This window comes from Artemia franciscana, chromosome 19, assembly GCF_032884065.1.
Source record: "Artemia franciscana chromosome 19, ASM3288406v1, whole genome shotgun sequence".
In the NCBI taxonomy this organism is placed as follows: domain Eukaryota; kingdom Metazoa; phylum Arthropoda; class Branchiopoda; order Anostraca; family Artemiidae; genus Artemia; species Artemia franciscana.
Genome location: NC_088881.1, coordinates 12,418,553 through 12,439,677, shown reverse-complemented (window position 1 = coordinate 12,439,677; position 21,125 = coordinate 12,418,553). Strand labels below are relative to the sequence as shown.

Below are 21,125 nucleotides of genomic sequence, written 5' to 3'. Positions count from 1 at the left end.
AGTTTTTTACCTTTTTTCTTTTTTCAGTTTTCTTTTTCTTCTTTATTTTTTAGCGTCACTATGAAATACATATCGCCGAACCTTTGTTTTTTTTAACTAAAATCTTAGGCATTGATGACCTTATCCAAGTCAAAATCCCAAACCCAATCATCATCGCTATCATTTTAAGTTTTGATATGTTTTGACTCTCGCTGTCCAGGTGGATTTCCATCTAACTGCGCGGTTTTGCGTTCTTTAGCCGCAAGCCTGTTTTCTTGCTGTTCTTGTGATTCCTCGGCACGCTTTCTCTTCTTACTTTCTCTATCAGCCGCAAGTTTTTTGGCATAGACTCTTTGAGCAGCTTCCTCGGCTGCTGCCATTGTTGGTTCTTCAGTCATTTCACAATTAAACATTTTTCCATTCACGATCTTCTTACAATTAAAAATTTGTCTTTGAACGATTTTCTTAAATACTTTTAATGACGTCATCGTCATAACAAACATGACGACAACTAACTTCATGATGACATGACGTCACTCGACAGACCCGCAGACAAACAACTTATTTTTATATATATAGATTTCACCTAAATGCTTAGCAATTCTTACACAAATTTTTCAAGAAAGTAATCTTATCACAGGGACAGAAGGAACAAGATTGAGCAAATTTTGCGAGACTAGATGGGTGGAGCACTTAAAAGTAATCATTTTGTTTAAAGGGATTTTCGTTATTATCCCTAAGGCTATGGGAGAAATTCAAGAACATCCTAATTCAGATTCTGAATCTTCAGGTAAAGCTCATTCTTTGTTATCTGCTATTGAGAGGTTTTTGCTGCACCTGCGTTCAGCTATGTTTACTGTCAATGAAGTTTTTCGTCTGTTACAAAATTTAATACCAAGTTTGCAATCAGAAACTAAAGATCTCGTATATTTTCCCAAAGACGCTGACAAACTTAAGAGCAAAGTTTGAGACATGAAAGAAAGGAGTGAAGCTACGTTTCTTCCACTATTTACTAAAGCAACTGAGCTGTATCAAGATGCCGAAATCAGAATCAGATTGCCAAGATGAATTCCGAAATAAACGTAGAGGGATTATTACAGAAGAGAATAAGAGGATTCTGAAATGCATCACCGACTTTCGGTGTTCGTCCCATTTATGGACTACTTTCTACAGCAGCAGCATCAGTGATTCGTTAGTCTTAGAAAGTTGCTGGAGTCACTGCAATACTTATTTCCTCCGCACCGTATTTCCTTCGACGAAGAAAAACAAAGGATATATTAAGAGTATATTGGATACTCTGACTAATTTTCTGTATCTTGATGCAGACAGCTATAGGGAAAGCCTACAAGATGACTTAGCTTTGTGGAGGAGAATTTGGATACAGTTTTGGAGATAGGTGGACTATCTATGTGAGGAGATTTTTATGTCAATGTAAAAGACGTTTCGTATAAACTAGCTCACAAAAAAGGTGGCTTGATTTTATTTCATAATTGCATTTTTACAGTGTTGTCTCAATAAAAAATGTACCTTATATTGCAAAAAAATTATTTATTCTTTTTGATTTGTACCATCGTCCCTCTGTCAATTTATCCATCTCCCTGAGAAATTTATCGCTGGGTTCACCCCTACATCCATTTATAGCTTCGTAAATTAACTATAGACGAGTTCAGCATTAATAATGGATTAGTACAAGCCTGTCTCCTCCTTGCTTTCGATTAGAGATCAAAAAGTAGGTGCAATAAAATTCAAAACTGAATGGAAAATAATGAGAAGCCAACTAATTATTTATTAAAGAAAACAATTTGTTTAGATTTTAAACCTATGATTTGTCTTTGTTTAACTGGACATCTTAAGTCTTCAGTGAATAACTGGTTTTTACAATGAATCAAATAATGAAAAAAAAAAGGAACAAATAAGTATATTATTCGGGCTATATATAGACCCATCATGGGGGATGGGTATTGTCAAGGTAACGATTACTTTGCCGAAAAGGAGCACACAATAAAATTTCAAATGGTATTACTTTTACTCTATAAATTTATTTTCGAAGAAATATTTTACCATTAAGGATACTTTAGATTATATTCATCGTTCCTGAATTAGTTAATTGGTTTTAAAATAATAAAAGAAGAGTTTTCAATATTTCGTTACTGTGCTTCGTCCTTGACTGAGTTGCAACTACCACTGCAACCATGATAATATGCTTGAAAAACCTTCCGGCTTTTTCTGAGCTCAATATAGTAAAGAACAAAACCTAGTTTTAATTTACGTCATCGGGTAATTATACTATAACGTTGTTTATGATTAAGTACAGAACACAAGTTTTTTCAACTGAATTTATGGGGCAACATTAAAACTCGAAAAACGAACAGAAATTATTCCTTGTATGAAGAGGGTGCCCCCCTTCTCAATACCTTGCTCTTGACGCTAAAGCTTTTAGCACTTATAAAAAAAAACTTCCTATTCTAATCAAACGACCGTTGTATTTCAGGAGCCATCCTTCAGAAATTGAGACAAACAGTCAAACTTTAGCGTAAAAAGCAAGGTACTGAGGAGAGGGCGCAACCCCTTCATATACGAAATAATTTCTCTTCTTTTTGAGTTTTAATGCTACTCCTTACCTTCAGTTGAAAATTGTTTTGTTTAATTTCTGATGGTTTATTTATTTTTTACTTAATTTCTGATGTTTTTTTTGGCACTTGGTAAATGGCAACGGTTAACTAGAAAAAAAATTAGAAAAAATGGGATATTTTTGACTTACGAACGGGCTAACCAGAAATGTTGGAAAACGCTTAGAGTGAAGAGATCGGGATGAAACTTGGTGGGTAGAATAAACAATTGTCGTAGATACTTGATTGACGTAACCGGTCTGGATCCACTCTCTCTGGGGAGTTAGGAGAGGGGGGGGGCAGTGCTTTGGTGAGTTTGGTGCTTCTGGATGTGCTAGGACGATGAAAATTGGTTGGCGTGCCAGGGACCTAAACAAATTGACTTGATAAAGTCGTTTTACCCGATTTGACCATCTGGAGGGGCTGAAGGGAGAGGAAAAATAAGAAAAATTGAGGTATTTTAACTTACGAGCGGGTGATCGAATCTTAATGAATTTTGATATTTAGAAGGAACTTGTGTCTCAGAGCTCTTATTTTAAATCCCAACCGGAATTAAGCCTTTGATTTTTCTTTTAAACTAATTTATTGATTCTTAGAATTTTGCTAGAGCTCATGCTATACGAGCTCTTGGCTCTTCCGACCTCATCACAAGTGCCATATGGGCTATTAGCTCTTGTTCAAGTAATGCCGGTAAATCTGGCTCACCCTACATCGAAAATTCCCTCCCCTCGTGGAGTTCGAAAGTTCCTTCCACGAAATCTTACCCCCCTTCCAACCCCTTCGAACAATTCCATATTCTACGATAACCCCCCCCTTCTTTATTTTTTTTGGAAAAAAAGAATTGTTTTTCCAATCACTCTGGAAATCCTCCTTTCCGGAGAAATGTTTTCCCGGAAATAAAGCAACCGGAAAATATCTTCGGTGATCTTTCTTCTGAAAAAAAAATTCCACATTTTTGCTGATATGAGCTTGAAACTTCTGCTGTTTGGTTCTTGATGCGCTGAATCTGATGGTGGGATTTCCATAAAAATTCTATGACTCTTAGAGGGTTTCTCTTCTTTTTCGAAAATCAAGCTTAATGGATGTAATATATTTGGAAGCAGCAGCCAATTCTTTTATATGCCTATTGATATCAAAATTCTGTTTTTTAGAGTTTCGGTTACCGTTAAGCCGTGTCGCTCCTTACTTACAGTTCGTTACCAAACTGTTTAATCCGAGCCTACGTTTATGACGTCATTTATCAGCTCGCAAATGAAGATGCAGTTTATTTGTAAAAACAAAAAAACATATTTCATCTTAAGACTATGTTTTTTTAATTACAAAGGCAAGAAGGTATAGAAATTTCCTTTCATAATGAACCTTTAAACATGTCTCTGTGATGTTCCAGTGTCTCGCTAGCACTAGAAAAAAAAAAAAAGAAAATACGTCAGTGCTACCAATGCGAAAGTGTGATTTTCCTTGTTGTTCAAGCCAGGAGACCGCAAGGTTTCTGAATGGAGTCTGAACAACAACGCGTAGCTAATTTTCGGTTATTATGGGCAGTGGTTTGGCCTTTGCAAGGTTGCAGCTGCCGTTGCATCTATTAAAATCATGGTTATAGTTTTTCTATTTGACTTCAAAGTTTGCTTTGACGAAGTTTGATTTTTTGTTTCGACCCGACGTCATTTTAGGAATTTCAGGTTATTTTTTGACAAATAATTGTCCATGGGAAAAACAATACGTATTCAGATCTATACCTCATAGTTCAAATGATTGCACTTGAGCTTTGTTGATGCTGATTGCTAATCGAACATTCCCTGTGTCCCAGTCGTCATTTGTGTCCCGGTGTCCCAGTCTGTAATTTCTCTTTGAGTGTCCCAGTTGTCATTTATATTCCCTGTGTCCCGGTCGTCATTAGTATCTCGGTGTCCCGGTCTGTAATTTCTCTTTGAGTGTTCCGGTCGTCATTTATATTCCCTGTGTACATTTACATTCCCTGTAAATGTGTTCAGCTACCGCTGCAACTATTAAAATCATGGTCGTAGTTTTTCTATTGGACTTCAAAGTTTCTCAGATGCAAATGTTTTATTTTTATTTTTTAGTATATCAAACCATAGTCAACTTAATGAATTGCTTTGGAATGATAATATTCAATCTCTAGTCATTTCATTTATCTCTAGCCATCAAAATGTCTTGGATCCATTTACTTCTTCGGCTTTAGCTCGTCAGATAAATCTTCTTTTTTTTGTTTACTTAATGTCTTTTATCTACTCCTTTTATTGCCCAAATCTCGATATAGAAATCTCATTTCATATTTTTCCTTGAAAGCCTTAAAATTAATTTGGTCTTACATGCAATCACTTTTGCACTTAGGCAGCCTTTGTTTATGATAACATCAAAATTCATAATTCAGTTTAATATTCAGCTACCACAGCTGAGCGGATTTGACACTCTCCTCAGAATCTTGAGGATCGAGTTCAAATCTCCCTGTGGTAGATTGTTTAGTCCTCGTTAGATTGTTTTGTTAAGTCCTTTATCTGCTATCTGATCAAAAAAATTTTGTTGAGATGTTGTATCAACAACGCGTAGCTAATTTTTGGTTATTATGGGCAGTGGTTTGGCCTTTGCAAATTTGCAGCTGCCGTTGCATCTATTAAAATCATGGCTATAATTTTTCTATTTGACTTCAAAGTTTGCTTTGACGAAGTTTGATTTTTTGTTTCGAACTGACGTCATTTAAGGAATTTCTGGTTATTTTTTGAAATTCCTATAAGTTTATTTTTGAAAAGACGTTTTACTATTAAGACAAATTTAGATAATACTAGCTGTTGGGGTGGCGCTTCGTGCCACCACAACACCTGCGCGCCCCCCAAGCCCCGCCGCGCGCGCAAGTCGTTACGTGCCATATCAGTTACGCGTCATTGTAGTTGTGTCCCACCTGTGAATATATATATATATATATATATATATATATATATATATATATATATATATATATATATATATATATATATATATATATATATATATATATATATGTTTTTAACTACGTAAAACTTGCGAATATACAACATTCTTCGCTGTCCCATTGTCTGTGCATATAAATAGATTGTCAGGTTTACCGACTCTTGAACATGCAACATATAATTGTCCATGGGAAAAACAATACGTATTCATATCTATACCTCATAATTCTGATGATTGCACTTGAGCTTTGTTGATGCTGATTGCTAATCGAACATTCCTTGTGTCCCAGTCGTCATTTGTGTCCTGGTGTCCCAGTCTGTAATTTCTCTTTGAGTGTCCCGGTTGTCATTTATATTCCCTGTGTCCCGGTCGTCATTTGTGTCTCAGTGTCCCGGTCTGTAATTTCTCTTTGAGTTTTCCGGTCGTCATTTATATTCCCTGTGTACATTTATATTCCCTGTGTCCCGGTGTCCCGGTCGTCATTTGTGTCCCAGTGTAATTTCTCTTTGAGTGTCCCGGTCGTTATTTATATTCTCCGTGTCCCCGTCGTCATTTGTGTCCTGGTGTCCCGGTCTGTAGTGTCATCTTATAACGACGTCATGATTGCCCTTGAGCTTTGTTGATGGTGATTGCTAATCGAACATTCCCTGTGTCCCGGTCGTCATTTATATATCCCCCCTGTGCCCCCGGCGTCTTCGTTGCAGTTGTGTCCGTGTCCTGGTCGTCATTTATGTTTCCTGTGCCCCGGTCGTTATTAGTGTCCCGGTGTCCCAGTCTGTAATTTCTTTTTAAGTGTCCCGATCGTCATTTATATTCCCTGTGTCCCGGTCGTCATTTGTGTCCCGGTCTGTAATTTCGTCAGTCGACAAACACGAATTCAGTCGACAAACAACTTCATGACGACATACAGCTCAATCCTTATAATGACGTCAGTCAATAAACATGACGTCAGTCGACACAAAAACATGACGTCAGTCAATAGACACACAAACAAACAACTTATTTTAATATATATAGAAGATAGATTGATAGATTTACCATTCCTGGAGATCAGCTAGAAACGACATTTTTTTTCTCACTGACCAGTTTCTTTCTAACGTGTTTCTAATTTTGGGTTATTATGGGCAGTGATGTGGTCTTTACACGGTTGCAGCTACCGCTGCAACTATTAAAATCATGGTCGTAGTTTTTCTATTGGACTTCAAAGTTTCTCAGATGCAAATGTTTTATTTTTATTTTTTAGTATATCAAACCATAGTCAACTTAATGAATTGCTTTGGAATGATAATATTCAATCTCTAGTCATTTCATTTATCTCTAGCCATCAAAATGTCTTGGATCCATTTACTTCTTCGGCTTTAGCTCGTCAGATAAATCTTCTTTTTTTTTTGTTTACTTAATGTCTTTTATCTACTCCTTTTATTGCCCAAATCTCGATATAGAAATCTCATTTCATATTTTTCCTTGAAAGCCTTAAAATTAATTTGGTCTTAAATGCAATCACTTTTGCTCTTAGGCAGCCTTTGTTTATGATAACATCAAAATTCATAATTCAGTTTAATATTCAGCTACCAAAGCTGAGTGGATTTGACACTCTCCTCAGAATCTTGAAGATCGAGTTCAAATCTCCCTGTGGTAGATTGGTAGATCTCAACAAAATTTTGTTGAGATGTTGTATCAACAACGCGTAGCTAATTTTTGGTTATTATGGGCAGTGGTTTGGCCTTTGCAAGGTTGCAGCTGCCGTTGCATCTATTAAAATCATGGCTATAATTTTTCTATTTGACTTCAAAGTTTGCTTTGACGAAGTTTGATTTTTTGTTTCGACCTGACGTCATTTAAGGAATTTCAGGTTATTTTTTGAAATTCCTATAAGTTTATTTTTGAAAAGACGTTTTACTATTAAGACAAATTTAGATAATACTAGCTGTTGGGGTGGCGCTTCGTGCCACCACAACACCTGCGCGCCCCCCAAGCCCCGCCGCGCGCGTAAGTCGTTACGCGCCATATCAGTTACGCGTCATTGTAGTTGTGTCCCTGTGTCCCACCTGTGAATATAGATATATATATATATATATATATATATATATATATATATATATATATATATATATATATATATATATATATATATATATATATATATATATATATATATATATATATATATATATATATATATATATATATATATATATATATATATATATATATATATATATATATATATGTTTTTAACTACGTAAAACTTGCGAATATACAACATTCTTCGCTGTCCCATTGTCTGTGCATATAAATAGATTGTCAGGTTTACCGACTCTTGAACATGCAACATATAATTGTCCATGGGAAAAACAATACGTATTCATATCTATACCTCATAATTCTGATGATTGCACTTGAGCTTTGTTGATGCTGATTGCTAATCGAACATTCCTTGTGTCCCAGTCGTCATTTGTGTCCTGGTGTCCCAGTCTGTAATTTCTCTTTGAGTGTCCCGGTTGTCATTTATATTCCCTGTGTCCCGGTCGTCATTTGTGTCTCGGTGTCCCGGTCTGTAATTTCTCTTTGAGTTTTCCGGTCGTCATTTATATTCCCTGTGTACATTTACATTCCCTGTGTCCCGGTCGTCATTTGTGTCCCAGTGTCCCAATCTGTAATTTCTCTTTGAGTGTCCCGGTCGTTATTTATATTCTCCGTGTCCCTGTCGTCATTTGTGTCCTGGTGTCCCGGTCTGTAGTGTCATCTTATAACGACGTCATGATTGCCCTTGAGCTTTGTTGATGGTGATTGCTAATCGAACATTCCCTGTGTCCCGGTGGTCATTTATATATCCCCCCTGTGCCCCCGGCGTCTTCGTTGCAGTTGTGTCCGTGTCCTGGTCGTCATTTATGTTTCCTGTGTCCCGGTCGTTATTAGTGTCCCGGTGTCCCAGTCTGTAATTTCTTTTTGAGTGTCCCGATCGTCATTTATATTCCCTGTGTCCCGGTCGTCATTTGTGTCCCGGTCTGTAATTTCGTCAGTCGACAAACATGAAGTCAGTCGACAAACAACTTCATGACGACATACAGCTCAATCCTTATAATGACGTCAGTCGATAAACATGACGTCAGTCGACACAAAAACATGACGTCAGTCAATAGACACACAAACAAACAACTTATTTTTATATATATATAGAAGATAAATAGACAGATTTACCATTCCTGGAGATCAGCTAGAAACGACATTTTTTTCTCACTGACCAGTTTCTTTCTAACGCGTTTCTAATTTTGGGTTATTATGGGCAGTGATGTGGTCTTTACACGGTTGCAGCTACCGCTGTAACTATTAAAATCATGGTCGTAGTTTTTCTATTGGACTTCAAAGTTTCTCGGATGCAAATGTTTTATTTTTATTTTTGGTATATCAAACCATAGTCAACTTAATGAATTGCTTTGGAATGATAATATTCAATCTCTAGTCATTTCATTTATCTCTAGCCATCAAAATGTCTTGGACCCATTTACTTCTTCGGCTTTAGCTCGTCAGATAAATCTTCTTTTTTTTGTTTACTTAATGTCTTTTATCTACTCCTTTTATTGCCCATATCTCCATATAGAAATCCCATTTCATATTTTTCCTTGAAAGCCTTAAAATTAATTTGGTCTTAAATGCAATCACTTTTGCACTTAGGCAGCCTTTCTTTATGATAACATCAAATTTCATAATTCAGTTTAATATTCAGCTACCACAGCTGAGCGGATTTGACACTCTCCTCAGAATCTTGAGGATCGAGTTCAAATCTCCCTGTGGTAGATTGTTTGTCGAGCATAATTAGCTCCTTTATCTGCTATCTCATTGTTCATTATTCCGAGATGACCATTATCCTGTTATCAATAAAATTTTGTTGAGATGTTGTATCAACAACGCGTAGCTAATTTTCGGTTATTATGTGCAGTGGTTTGGCCTTTGCAAGGTTGCAGCTGCCGTTGCATCTATTAAAATCGTGGTTATAGTTTTTCTATTTGACTTCAAAGTTTCTCAAAAGCAAATGTCCTGTTTTTATTTCTTAATATATCAAACCTTAGTAAACTTAAAGAATTGCTTTGGAATCTTAAAATTCAATCTCTAGTCGTTTCATTTATCTCTAGCCGTTCTTAAGGTCCAAGACCTTGTGAACGGTCTTGGACCCATTTAAGTTTTCGGCTTTTGCTCGTCAGATAAATCTTCTTTTTTTGGTTTTCTTGGTGTCTTTTAACTACTGCTTTTATTGCCCATATCTCGTGATGGAAATCTTCTTTCATCTTCTTCCTCGAAACCCTTAAAATTAATTTGGTCTAAATACAATCTCTTTTGTACTTAGACAGCCTTTGTTTATGATAACATCAAAATTCATAATTCAGTCTTATTGTATAATATTATTTATAATATTATAATAGTCTTATTGTATATTATTCATAATTCAGTCCTTCCACAGCTGAGCGGATTTGACACACTCCTTAGAATCTCGAGGATTGAGTTCAAATTTCTCCGTGGTAGTGACCTATCCATACTCTTTCCATATGCATAACTTCTTAAAGTAGTTTTCCCATCAATTTGAATTGCTATTTGACAGCAAACCTGAATAATTATAACAAACTTAATTTTTGAATATTTAACCGTGTCAGTATCAATCCCATCCAAAAATCAAACAGTTCGTGGTAACGAACTGTAGTAAGGAGTAAATCTTGTCAAGAGATTGTATCAACAATGCTTCAGGAATGGTTCATGGTATTGATTTAAAACTTTCAGCGTGTATTGATGAAAACAAAAGGAGCTCCGCACATACTGATACTAATTTTACTAAACAATTACTAATTCGCAAAGTGAGATTAGTGATGTAAAGTTTTTATAGAATGTTGAGGCGGAGGGTGGAAAATCAAAACGAGCTATGAGCACATAGATTGTCAAAAGGGTGACAAAGCAATATACCATGAACGGCATACATTTTCAAGTTAGACCTTTCACACGAAGCTGTGGCTCTGAGCTCTTACTTTAAATCCCGATCGTATCCGGTTATATTGGGTGGAGCTGGAGGGGGAAACGGAAAACCTTGGAATCGCTTGGAAATCTTGGAAGTAAAGTTTTTAAAGAATGTTGAGGCGGAGGGTGGAAAATTAAAACGAGCTATGAGCACATCAGGCACGTACGCAGGAATCTTTTTCGGGGGGGGGGTCCAAAACCTTCGAAACAGCAGATATGAAGAAGCACTCCCTGCCTAGCTTGTCATTTTTTTGGAGATTATTAAGGTTGGCGACTCAATTTTTGGTTTTTGTTTATATTTTTTGTTGTTGGTATTTTTTTCTCCCCTGTTCTTTCCCGGCCATGGAGCCTTATGGGGGAGATTGTCTTGAAGTAATTTTTTTGTTTATGGATTTTAATGTTAAATAAAGAACTCAGAACTCAGAACTTTTTTTTATTTAGTAGCTAAATAAATGCAAAAAGCACGTACATCAGAAAATATAGATTAACTTTAAACTGTAGTATTGTAGCGGATGGATGGGGGGGGGGAAGACTGAAGCCTCGAAGACTGAAGCCTCGAATTTACAGTGAAGATACGAATATAAGAGTTCCCAATGTAGCAGTTGAAATTGGAAAGGATAGTCGACAAACATGTGAGTGGGATGATTTGTTTCGTAGATGTGTTGTATCTGAGCAAATTTAAGTCGGAAGAACCATTATGTTTCGTATCGAAAGCAAATGTAATGCATACATCCAGACTACGAAATGGATTGAATTCAATTGTGAAGCACATTAAGGGCAACGGATTGACTCACATCATGAAAAACGAGTAAAATTCTATAGTTTTTTTTATTCAATTTCTGACAGTAAAAAGTGTTATATAGTGTTTTCTTGGTTTTAATATCACTTGGAATTTACCAAGTGATATATAGCGATTGGAAATTCTGTCGGTCTGTCTGTCTGTCCGGGTTTTGCTACTTTGGGCACCTTCATATAAGTTAGGACGATGAAATTTGGCAGGTGTATCAGAAACCAGACCAGATTAAATTAGAAATAGTCTTTTTCCAGATTTGACCATCTAGGGGGAAGTGGGGGGACGGTTAATTAGGAAAAATTCAAAAAAATTAGTTATTTTTAACTTACGAACGGGTCATTGCATCTTAATGAAAATCTATATTTAGAAGAATTTTATGTCTCAGAGCTATTATTTGAAATATCTACCGGATTTAGTGACATTTGGGGGAGTTGGATGGGGAAATCTGAAATCTTGGAAAACGCTTAGAGTGGAGAAATCGGGATGAAACTTGGAAGGAAAAATAAACACAAGTCCTAAATACTTTATTGAGATAACCAGACAATATACAATCTCTTTGGTTGAGTTGGGGGGGGGGTTGTTAATTCCGTAATTCGGAAATATTGGAAAAAATGAGGTATTAATAACTTACGAAAAGGAGATTCGATCCTAATGAAATTTTATAATTAGATGAACCTTATGTTTCAGAAATCTTATTTTAAATCTTAACCGGATCGGGTGACATTGGGAGGAATTGGAGGAGGAAACCGGAAATCTTGGAAAATGCTTAGATACGTGATGATACTTGGTGATAAGAATAAACAAAGGTCCTAGATACGTCATTGACATAATCATACAGGATTGTCTCTCTTTGGTGGAGTTGGGGAGGGGGCATTTGGAAGAAATAGAGAAAGGGCTATTTGTAACTTACGGACGGGTGAACAGATCTTAATAAAATTTGATATATAGAAAGATCTTATGCTTCAGAGCTCTTATTTTTTTGAAATTCCGACTAGATCCGGTGACATTGTGGGGAATCCGAGGGGGAAACCGGAAACCATGGAAAACGCGAAAATTGAGGTATCTTTATCTTCCGAATGGGTGATCGGATCTTGATGAAAAAATGATATATAGAAAGATCTTGTGTCTCGGATGCTCCATTTTCAATTCGAATCGGATCCAGGGACCTAGGGTGTTGGAGGGGGAAACGAAAATCTTGGAAATCGGAAATCTGGAAAACGCTTAGAGTGGAGAGATCGGTATGAAACATAATGGGAAGAATAAGCACAGGTTTAAGATACTTGATTGACATAACTAGACCAGATCCGATCTCTTTTGGGGAATTAGGGGGATTTCCAGTGCTTTGGCGAGTTTGGCGATTCTGGACGTGCAAGGACGATGAAAATTTGTATACGTATTAGGAACCTGCACGAATTTCCTTGATAACAGTTGTTTTCCCAACTCGACCATCTGGAGGGCTTTAGGGGGTGGAAAATTGAAAAAAATGAGGTATTTGTAACTTAGGAACGGATGATCGGATCTTAATGAAATTTGATATTTAAGGACCTCTTGTCTCAGATCTCTTACTTTAAATCCAGACCGTATCCGGTTATATTGGGTGTAGCTGGAGGGGAAAACGGGAAACCTTGGAATCGCTTGGAAATCTTGGAACATTTCAAATTCGTGTGGCGAACTTTTTCATGATCCTATGGCACTGACACTTTTTACTAATGTCAAAGCTAGTTTCCAAGAAATTTCACAATTGATAAATGAAGAGTTGGTGTAAGTACTTGAACCAGTGGCAATATGCTTTTTATCTGTGATTGTGTGAGGAACGTGCAGTTTCATATTATTTCCAGAGGCTCTTAACTCTTCAATTGCGAAAGCAACAGAACTATTGCTTTCATGCATGAAGAATAGTTGATTTTTGATTGACATTTGTACCGGTGATGCATCAAGTGTTTTCTCAAGTTGAAATTGGACGAAGCGAGTTGTAGCATTATGCCAGTCTTTAACATGGGGAGGCATCCATTGAGGTATATTAAATATTTCATGATTTAGTTTACCAACTAAATGATACTTCTTGCTCACGGCCTAAGCGAGTTCACCATCAGTATCAATGTTCGATCTATAATCATAGCCCATTGCAAGACCTATGAATTTCTTTTAGGACTTGGGAGTCATCAACATGAAACGTATATAGCTTCCATATTTTGATAGATTTTTGCTAGCCCTCACCAATGTTCTATTTAAGTAGACACATGTTTGTCTAAACAAATTATGTAGTAGGTAATTTTCAGGGACAATCCATCGGTCGCGATGGGAGTTTGATTATTTCTTCACCACAACTCATTGGATGATAAATCTATGAAGTAGTCTTCATTAGGTTTTCAGCGTCGTGGCTTAAGAGTAGTAACATAGCAATAAATATCAGGACAAACCAATGTATTTTTTCCGTTAGCCATCTCGTTGTTGAATGGGTCGAAAATGACATGTAATCACAGCCAAACCTTTTGTTATTGCTAGAGGATCACCTAATTCACTTCTTAATGTTATCTGACAGAGTTCCAAATACGAAGTGTTTGCAGGAACATACTGAAAATGCTCTGTATTATAGTAATGAATGGGCTCATGGCGGTTTTTCGTTCAAGAACACGTAAGAGGCGGACATTTGAGTTACCAATTCGCGATTGCTCCACAAATGTACTGTAAATAAATATACAACTGTCTGAGGAGAAACTAGGTGCACAGTCTGCATAGATTGCCACTGAAATTTTCTGCTTTGATAAGACGATTTTCAAAACCGAGAATACTCACGTAAATCCTCATTGATGAAACTTCTTTTTCATCAATTGATAGGAAATATAGCTGAGGATTATTTCCCGTTATGATTTCATAGCTTTAGGAAGAAAATTTTCTGTTTGAAAAAAGTGTCGCCTGGAATTGCCTTTAGAAGATAAACTGTGCATTTATAAACGAAGCTATTATATGTTGGTGATAGGAATGTAATTCATGATTTTGATTGAAAGAAATAGTTTAATGAAAAGATAGTAATTTTTGTATTAAAAGAAAAGATAGAATTTGTCGGTTATTAGAAACACATTCAAGAATTGCGCTTAGGTTTAATCTCAGAAAACCGGTTTCATGGCTACTGTAACAAGCTGCGTATGATGCAATGCATTGGACTTGTATAACTTGGGCTATTTTTTTGCACATTAGAGGGGGGGCTAGGTTATGTTAGGTAGGGTTGGGATAGGTTGGGCTAGGGTTACCCAATTTTGTTTCTAAAAAATTATTTTATCATTATTTTTTTTTTTATTTCATTTGGGTTAACCTAACTTCACATCTTGGCTGTATTTTGAATAACCAACAAGTACCGAAAAGATTATAATTAATGATAATAATAATTAATTACATAATTAATGTATGAATTAATACATTAAGTTTGACTGGGTGAATTGTCTAATTGCTAAGTTTGAATTACTTAGGGGGGTGGGGCAATTTTACATTTTTTTTTTATTAAATTTGTTTGTCCGAGTCGTTGCTTTCAAGACCAAGCAGCTCATATAGTCTATTCTGACGATAAATAAAGGCAGTTTGAAGTTTGCGAGAAAAAAAAATATCGATTTTTTTTTTACCAAGCTCCGAAGTGGAAATTTTCAAGGAATTTTTTTCTAAGTTTTTTTTTATTTAAAGCTTTGTATATGATGATATTGGGCTATACATGTTCGAATAACGCTCAGAGAACTATTAGCGTAGTAAAAAAAAAAAAAAAAAAAAAATGTTTCCGCCATCTTAAGTTTGACTTTTAAGGATTTTCGATGAGAATTGTCCGTGGTTTAAGAAGGTATGTATAAATGGCACCTTACCAAAAAGCTATAAACTCGAAGATAGACTTTTAACACGAGTTTTTTTACTTTAATTTTCACGTACAGTTTGGCACAAAATGGCTAAAACAGCACCTTGCAACGGTGCGACCTGACCATAAATAATTGATATCGTCTGTTTTCATTCGGGCAGCTGAGTCAAATATTGTCGATTTCATTCGTTACCTTCTTGTCTCCCTCTTCATTGACATTCACTTGCGTTTTGCACATTAAATGTGCGCTGGATTAGGATCCTTTGTCTCAGAGGGCGAGGATTCAAATCCTAGTGTGCCCAGTTATTTAGTTTGGGACGGGGGTTAGTGGCGTGACTCTCTAAGATCAGCCGGAGTCGATCCAGCTCTAGATGGGTACCTGGAGAAATATGGGGAAGGTAAACAGAAAGGGTGTGCGAAAGCACAGGATGGTTGGCCCCAACCCCCTGTTGCGCATCCTGGCTGAAGGGCCAACAAATGGATATCAGCACCGCCGGTAGGGACCGCAAAGTCTGATGCCGTATTCCTTTTTTAGTGTACTATTTGCCGTTTTATTTTAAAGATGGTGTTAATATTTTCGCTTGTTTGATTGCTGACTGTGCATACCTAAGTTTGGAATTGAAGTTTCACTTTATAAAACTTAATTTTTTATTATATAAGTTTTTTTAAGTAAGGAATTATTTTTAGGCTCTTGAAACAAAATTAGCGTCCTGCAAGACCTTAGTAAAAGAGACAAACAAGTCGACCACTAGCGCCAAAGATATATCAAGGTATGTTGCTTGTTTTCTATTAAAATGAACTAGTTTAGTTTGCCATTTTATTTCCTTTTGTTTTTAATCTTAAGAATGAAAAAAAAAAATGAATCTTATTCTTCAACTTTTCTTAACTTTGTGTAGTAACTTGAAGCCATCTGAACATTTACATATTATCTGTAGCAAACTTCCGAGTCAGAGAGAATTTGCTTCCGCGTTCCTTTTGCAATACCTTCTAACTTTTAAAGTATCTTGGTTTCTTGGCATGTCGACAAAAAAGAATTACGCCATTGCCATCTAACTTTTAAAGTTTCTTGGCATTTTCAGTGTAATAATAAACCAACATTAGTTTAAGCAGTGTAGCTGGCTAAATTACTATATTAACAAGTGTCTGATCTCCAGTTTCTAAGAAAAATTATATTTAAGAAGCTTGAAAAAATTCAAAAAAATGCCAAACGGTAGATGGGGCTGGTTTTTGTCGGGCGCTAGTGCCAGTTTCTATTCATAATCTTTGAACTGAACCATTAAATATGCAATTATATATAAGAGTTTCCTTTTCTCACTGCTCAAAGGACCAAAGTTGACAGTGAAAGCTGTGGAATAAGTGATAATGGTGATTAATTGAAGGACTAGAAAGACAGAAATCCATACGATTGCCATGAACCTGAATATGGTCAATTAATTGGACGTTTTTATACCCTATTGTTTGCTATAATGATAATGATTTATCCATGACCCGCTATGTAAACTCTTCAGAAAAGCCGAGTCAAAAAAAAATGGTAACCGGTTGGTATTGAAGGCATTGTTTTTTTGTTTGTTTTTTCAATAGCTTTTGGTTCCTCTTCTTCTGCTAATGAATTGTTATAAGCTTACCTCTAATATTTTATGCCTTATACCCGAGGCCTGTTTTATTTAGAAAGGCTTGTTACAGTTTGTTCCCTACTTTCTTCGTTTTATTAGGGAATGATACATAGCCATACTTTTTTTGTGTGTTTATTCATACTTGCTAAAATATAGAGTTCGGTAAATATGGAGCAGTTTACATTACTGATTTGTATTAATTGTATCCAAAACTAAATGAGAAACAAAACAAAATCTCTTATATAACCTCTAATAACCTCTATTAATAACCTTTAATATCTATATAAACCTCTTATATCTCTTTCTCTCACCTAAATTTTGTTTTTCGCTTGCTGTTGTATAACCTGTGTGTTTTTCAATTCTTGCCCTTTTTTATCTGTTAGTTTAGAGTAGTTTTTCGTTGATAAAAGCTTTGAATTTCAGACTTTTTTTTATTACTGGTACATTTTTAATTTCAGACTTTTTATAATTACTAAATACACTGAATAAACTTACTTTTAGCAGGCAGTATTCATGGAAACTTAAAAAAAAAATTGGAGGCAGACGCGCCTTGCAGACAAGTATTGAATTCATCGGTTACCAAATCGACAAGTAGTTTAGTTTGCCATTTCATTTTCTTTGTTTTTAATCTTGAGAATAAAAAAACCCGAATCTTATTTTTCAACTTTTCTTAACTTTGTGGAGTGTAACTTGAAGCCCTCTGAACATCTACATATTATCTGCAGCAAACTTCAGAGTCAGAGAGCCTTTGTTTTCGCGTTCCTTTTGCAATACCATCTACTTTTAAAGTATCTTGGTTTCTTGGCATGTCGACAAAAAAGAAATACATTAATGCCATCTAACTTTTAAAGTTTCTTGGCATTTTTCAGTGTAATAATAAATCAATATTAGTTTAACCAGTGTAGCTGGCTAAATTACTGCATTAACAAGTGTCTGATCTCCAGTTTCTAGGAAAAATTATATTTAAGAAGCTTGAAAAAATTCAAAAAAATGCCAAATGCTAGATGGCGCTAGTTTTTGCTCGGGCGCTAGTGCCAGTTTCTATTCATAGAAACTAGGACTAATAATGGGACGTTTTTACGCCCTGTTGTTTGCTGTAATGATAATGATTTATTCATGACCCGCTATGCAAACTCTTCAGAAAAGCCGAGTCAAAAAAATAATAGTAACCAGTTGGTGTTGAAGCCATTGTTTTTTTTTTTTTTTTTTTTTTTCTCAATACCTTTAGGTTCTTCTATATTTCGTATATAATGCAGGATCGATGTGAAGAGCCATCTATAATTGTAATTCCATATATTACGTTCAGAACTAAGATGATCCGGGGTAATTCAACATCTACTATTGAATGACATTGATATTGTTATTGTTGAAGTTGTAAGTTTTATTGGTAACAGTATAGAATTAAGGCTCTTCTGAAGGAAGCTTCGTAATAAAATAAACGTAGTAACATTAGATTCCTTATCTTATACTCGTTTTCAATATAATAGTTGTTAACTGACAATGCAACCCACCCCCGCTCATGATGGCCCCCGCCCCTTGGAATATATACAAACTAAAAGAAACTACTAGAACATTGAAATTCTTATTATATAATATGCAGCATTTTTCTTATAATCAGATTGTTCTGCTTCCTTCCATTATCATCCACTTTTAATATCATTTCAAATAATATTTTGGACAATATTGCTCTCAGTCCCAGGTGAAGATAGAATCAAAACTGCAGAAAAACATTTTCTATAAAAGAAATTACAAAGGATAATTAGATTCAGTTTATGGATAAATATGTTATCAAGGCTATATATGGGATCATTAGGGGGGGGGGATTGTGTTGCACTGTCGGGTAACGAGTATTGTATTGAAAAGGAGCATAAAATTAGGAATTTAATGTTACTAATTTTATTAATATGTTTCCTTTAGAAGAGGCGTAATTCCGTTGTTACTGTTACGTTTCTGGTTAGTTAGACAAAATATATAACTTCCTGCTGCGTGTTTATAAGCATCGATATGAAGTGCCGTCGATATTTATAATTGTTTGTCTTTTTTTTTAGAACTAAGATGACGCGCGGTAATTCATCATCTGCTGTCTCAAGTTTATTGAAGTGTTGATCTTCCCGAGTGAAAAGATTTTGTTTCTAATGTCTGCCAAAGCAGTGCAAAATTTATTTGTATTTACTAATAGAAAGCTTAATGCGCTGCAATGTTGTATGTTAAATCAACGTAATTAAGTGCTTTTTTTAAGACTCTGGATTTTTTTCCAGTATGAAATCATTAAGCTAGCAATAGTCTTACATGGAAAAAGAGTATAAAATAAAGAATCTAATTATTAATTTTATTAATATGTTTCCTTTAGAAGAGGCGTAATACATCTTAGAAGACAGGGGAACTGATTTTTAATCCAAAATATGTTCAATGCTTGTGTACAATTTTTGCACTTAATGCCAAATCTAAAAATTAAGAACGTGTATAAAATCACCAGAAATGGGCCAAAAAAATTCATTAAGTGTTATGTATGATGCATTATGTTTCGTGGCTGCTGTGGCAAAAGATAGAAACTGCCATTAATTGTCAGTAAACTCTGTAAAAGAAGTGGCTGAATAATTAAAACTACGTAAGAATATTACCCTAACCACTTGTTCCAATTTAAAATGAAACATTTATATCATAACAGCAAAAAATCTAAGCTATGCATTAATATGTTTATTATTAAAGTTCAACAAAATCAAACACTTAAAATTATTGGTTAGGCTAATCGATTTACCTGGAGAATATTTTTGACCAATCAGGCTATGCTATTTTGAATTATTTATCTACTACTACTACTACTACTAATAACTCACCGCAGCACCAAGCCGCCTGAGGCCAACACAGCTACGCGCACTCCTCCTCCAATCCAATCTATTCAAGGCCTCCCTCTTTACACCCTCCCAGGTTTTTACCTAATTGTTTCAGCCAGAATGTGACTGGATATGCACTTGTTTTGGTATAAGCCTAAGGTTTAGCCTATATTATAGACTATTGTTATTAGACTACTAGCTGTTGGTGTGGCGCTTCGTGCCCCCCAAGCTCCCCCCCCCCGCGTACGTAAATCGTCACGATTCATATTAGTTACGTGCCATATTAGTTACGCGCCATTATAGTTGTGTCCATTTGTCCCACTTGTGAATATAGATAGATATATATATATATATATGTTTTTAACTACTTAAAACTTGTGAATATACAATATTCTTCGCTGTCCCATTGTCTGTGCATATAAATAGATTGTCAGGTTTACCGACTCTTGAACATGCAACATATAATTGTTGGGAAAACAATCCGTATTCTATACCGCATTTTTCTAATGATTGCCCTTGGGCTTTGCTGATGGTAATTGCTAATCGAATATTCCCTGTGTCCCCATCGTCATTTATATATCCCCCATGTGCCCTTCCGGCGTCCTGATTGTAGTTGTGTCCCTGTTCCCGGTTGTCATTTATATTCCCTGTGTCCTGGTTGTAATTTTTGTCCCGGTGTTTCGGTCTGTAATTTCTCTTTGAGTGTCCCGGTCGTCATTTATATTCCCTGTGTCCCGCTTGTCATTTGTGTCCCGGTGTCCCGGTCTGTAATTTCTCTTTGAGTGTCCCGGCCGTCATTTATATTCCTTGTGTCACGGTGTCCCGGTCTGGAACATACGACAATAGATCAATTGTGTTGTAACTTGGTTCACGATCCCATTCTACACATGTAGAAATAGAAGCAGTATGATTAGGTGAAGGCATTCCCAAATGCTTGAGAAGTTTGTTTGCAATAGATAAGCACAAATCTTCAATCATAACTAAAGTGCAATTATAAATTTCTGTTGTAAAGTCCAAGATTATATCTGACCTTTCTAACCGTATTCGGTGGAGTATATTCTCGGCCATTTGCAATTTGTATTTCTCCCATAACTCTGTAGGAGATGAAGGAAAGCAACTTTTTCCGGAAGACACGGGCCGTAATATCATGTCTATGAACCGGCGATTGTCCAGGATGTAAAAGTTGTTGTATCTAATCCCAAGATGGATTATATGTAAATGTAATAAATGACGAATCATTAATCTATAGGCATAATATTTCATTGCGCTGCATCCATTTCTTTGTTAGTGGCTGGATTTATCAATTTAATATTAAAGTGATAGCCGTCGGCTTCATCCCAAAAAAAGTAGGATATTGTAGGGCATCGTATCATCGATTAGTTTAAGCAATTCTTGTCAACTGATTGTTTCGCCTATAAAGAATATTATCTCGAGGTAAGAACTGATCACCGATCATAACGATTGTCACTTCGTTGATAGTTGCGTATCAGTAGGCATTAATTCGATTGC

At 35.8% G+C, this 21,125-nt stretch overlaps 1 protein-coding gene across 2 annotated transcripts in view; it reads left to right on the top strand.

The window, feature by feature from the left end:
- The window catches only part of LOC136039292 (nuclear distribution protein nudE homolog 1-A-like), a 107,730-nt gene extending 88,708 nt beyond the window's left edge, over positions 1–19,022 (top strand). For both annotated transcript variants that reach the window (XR_010620417.1, XM_065722901.1), the window contains 2 exons: positions 15,857–15,939; positions 18,831–19,022. Coding sequence is in view for 1 of the 2 variants with exons in the window: in XM_065722901.1 (XP_065578973.1) it covers positions 15,857–15,939; positions 18,831–18,888 (141 nt within the window). In the remaining variant the exon portion in view is untranslated. The remainder of the gene's footprint in view (positions 1–15,856; positions 15,940–18,830) is intronic.
- The last annotated feature ends 2,103 nt before the right edge of the window (positions 19,023–21,125 follow it).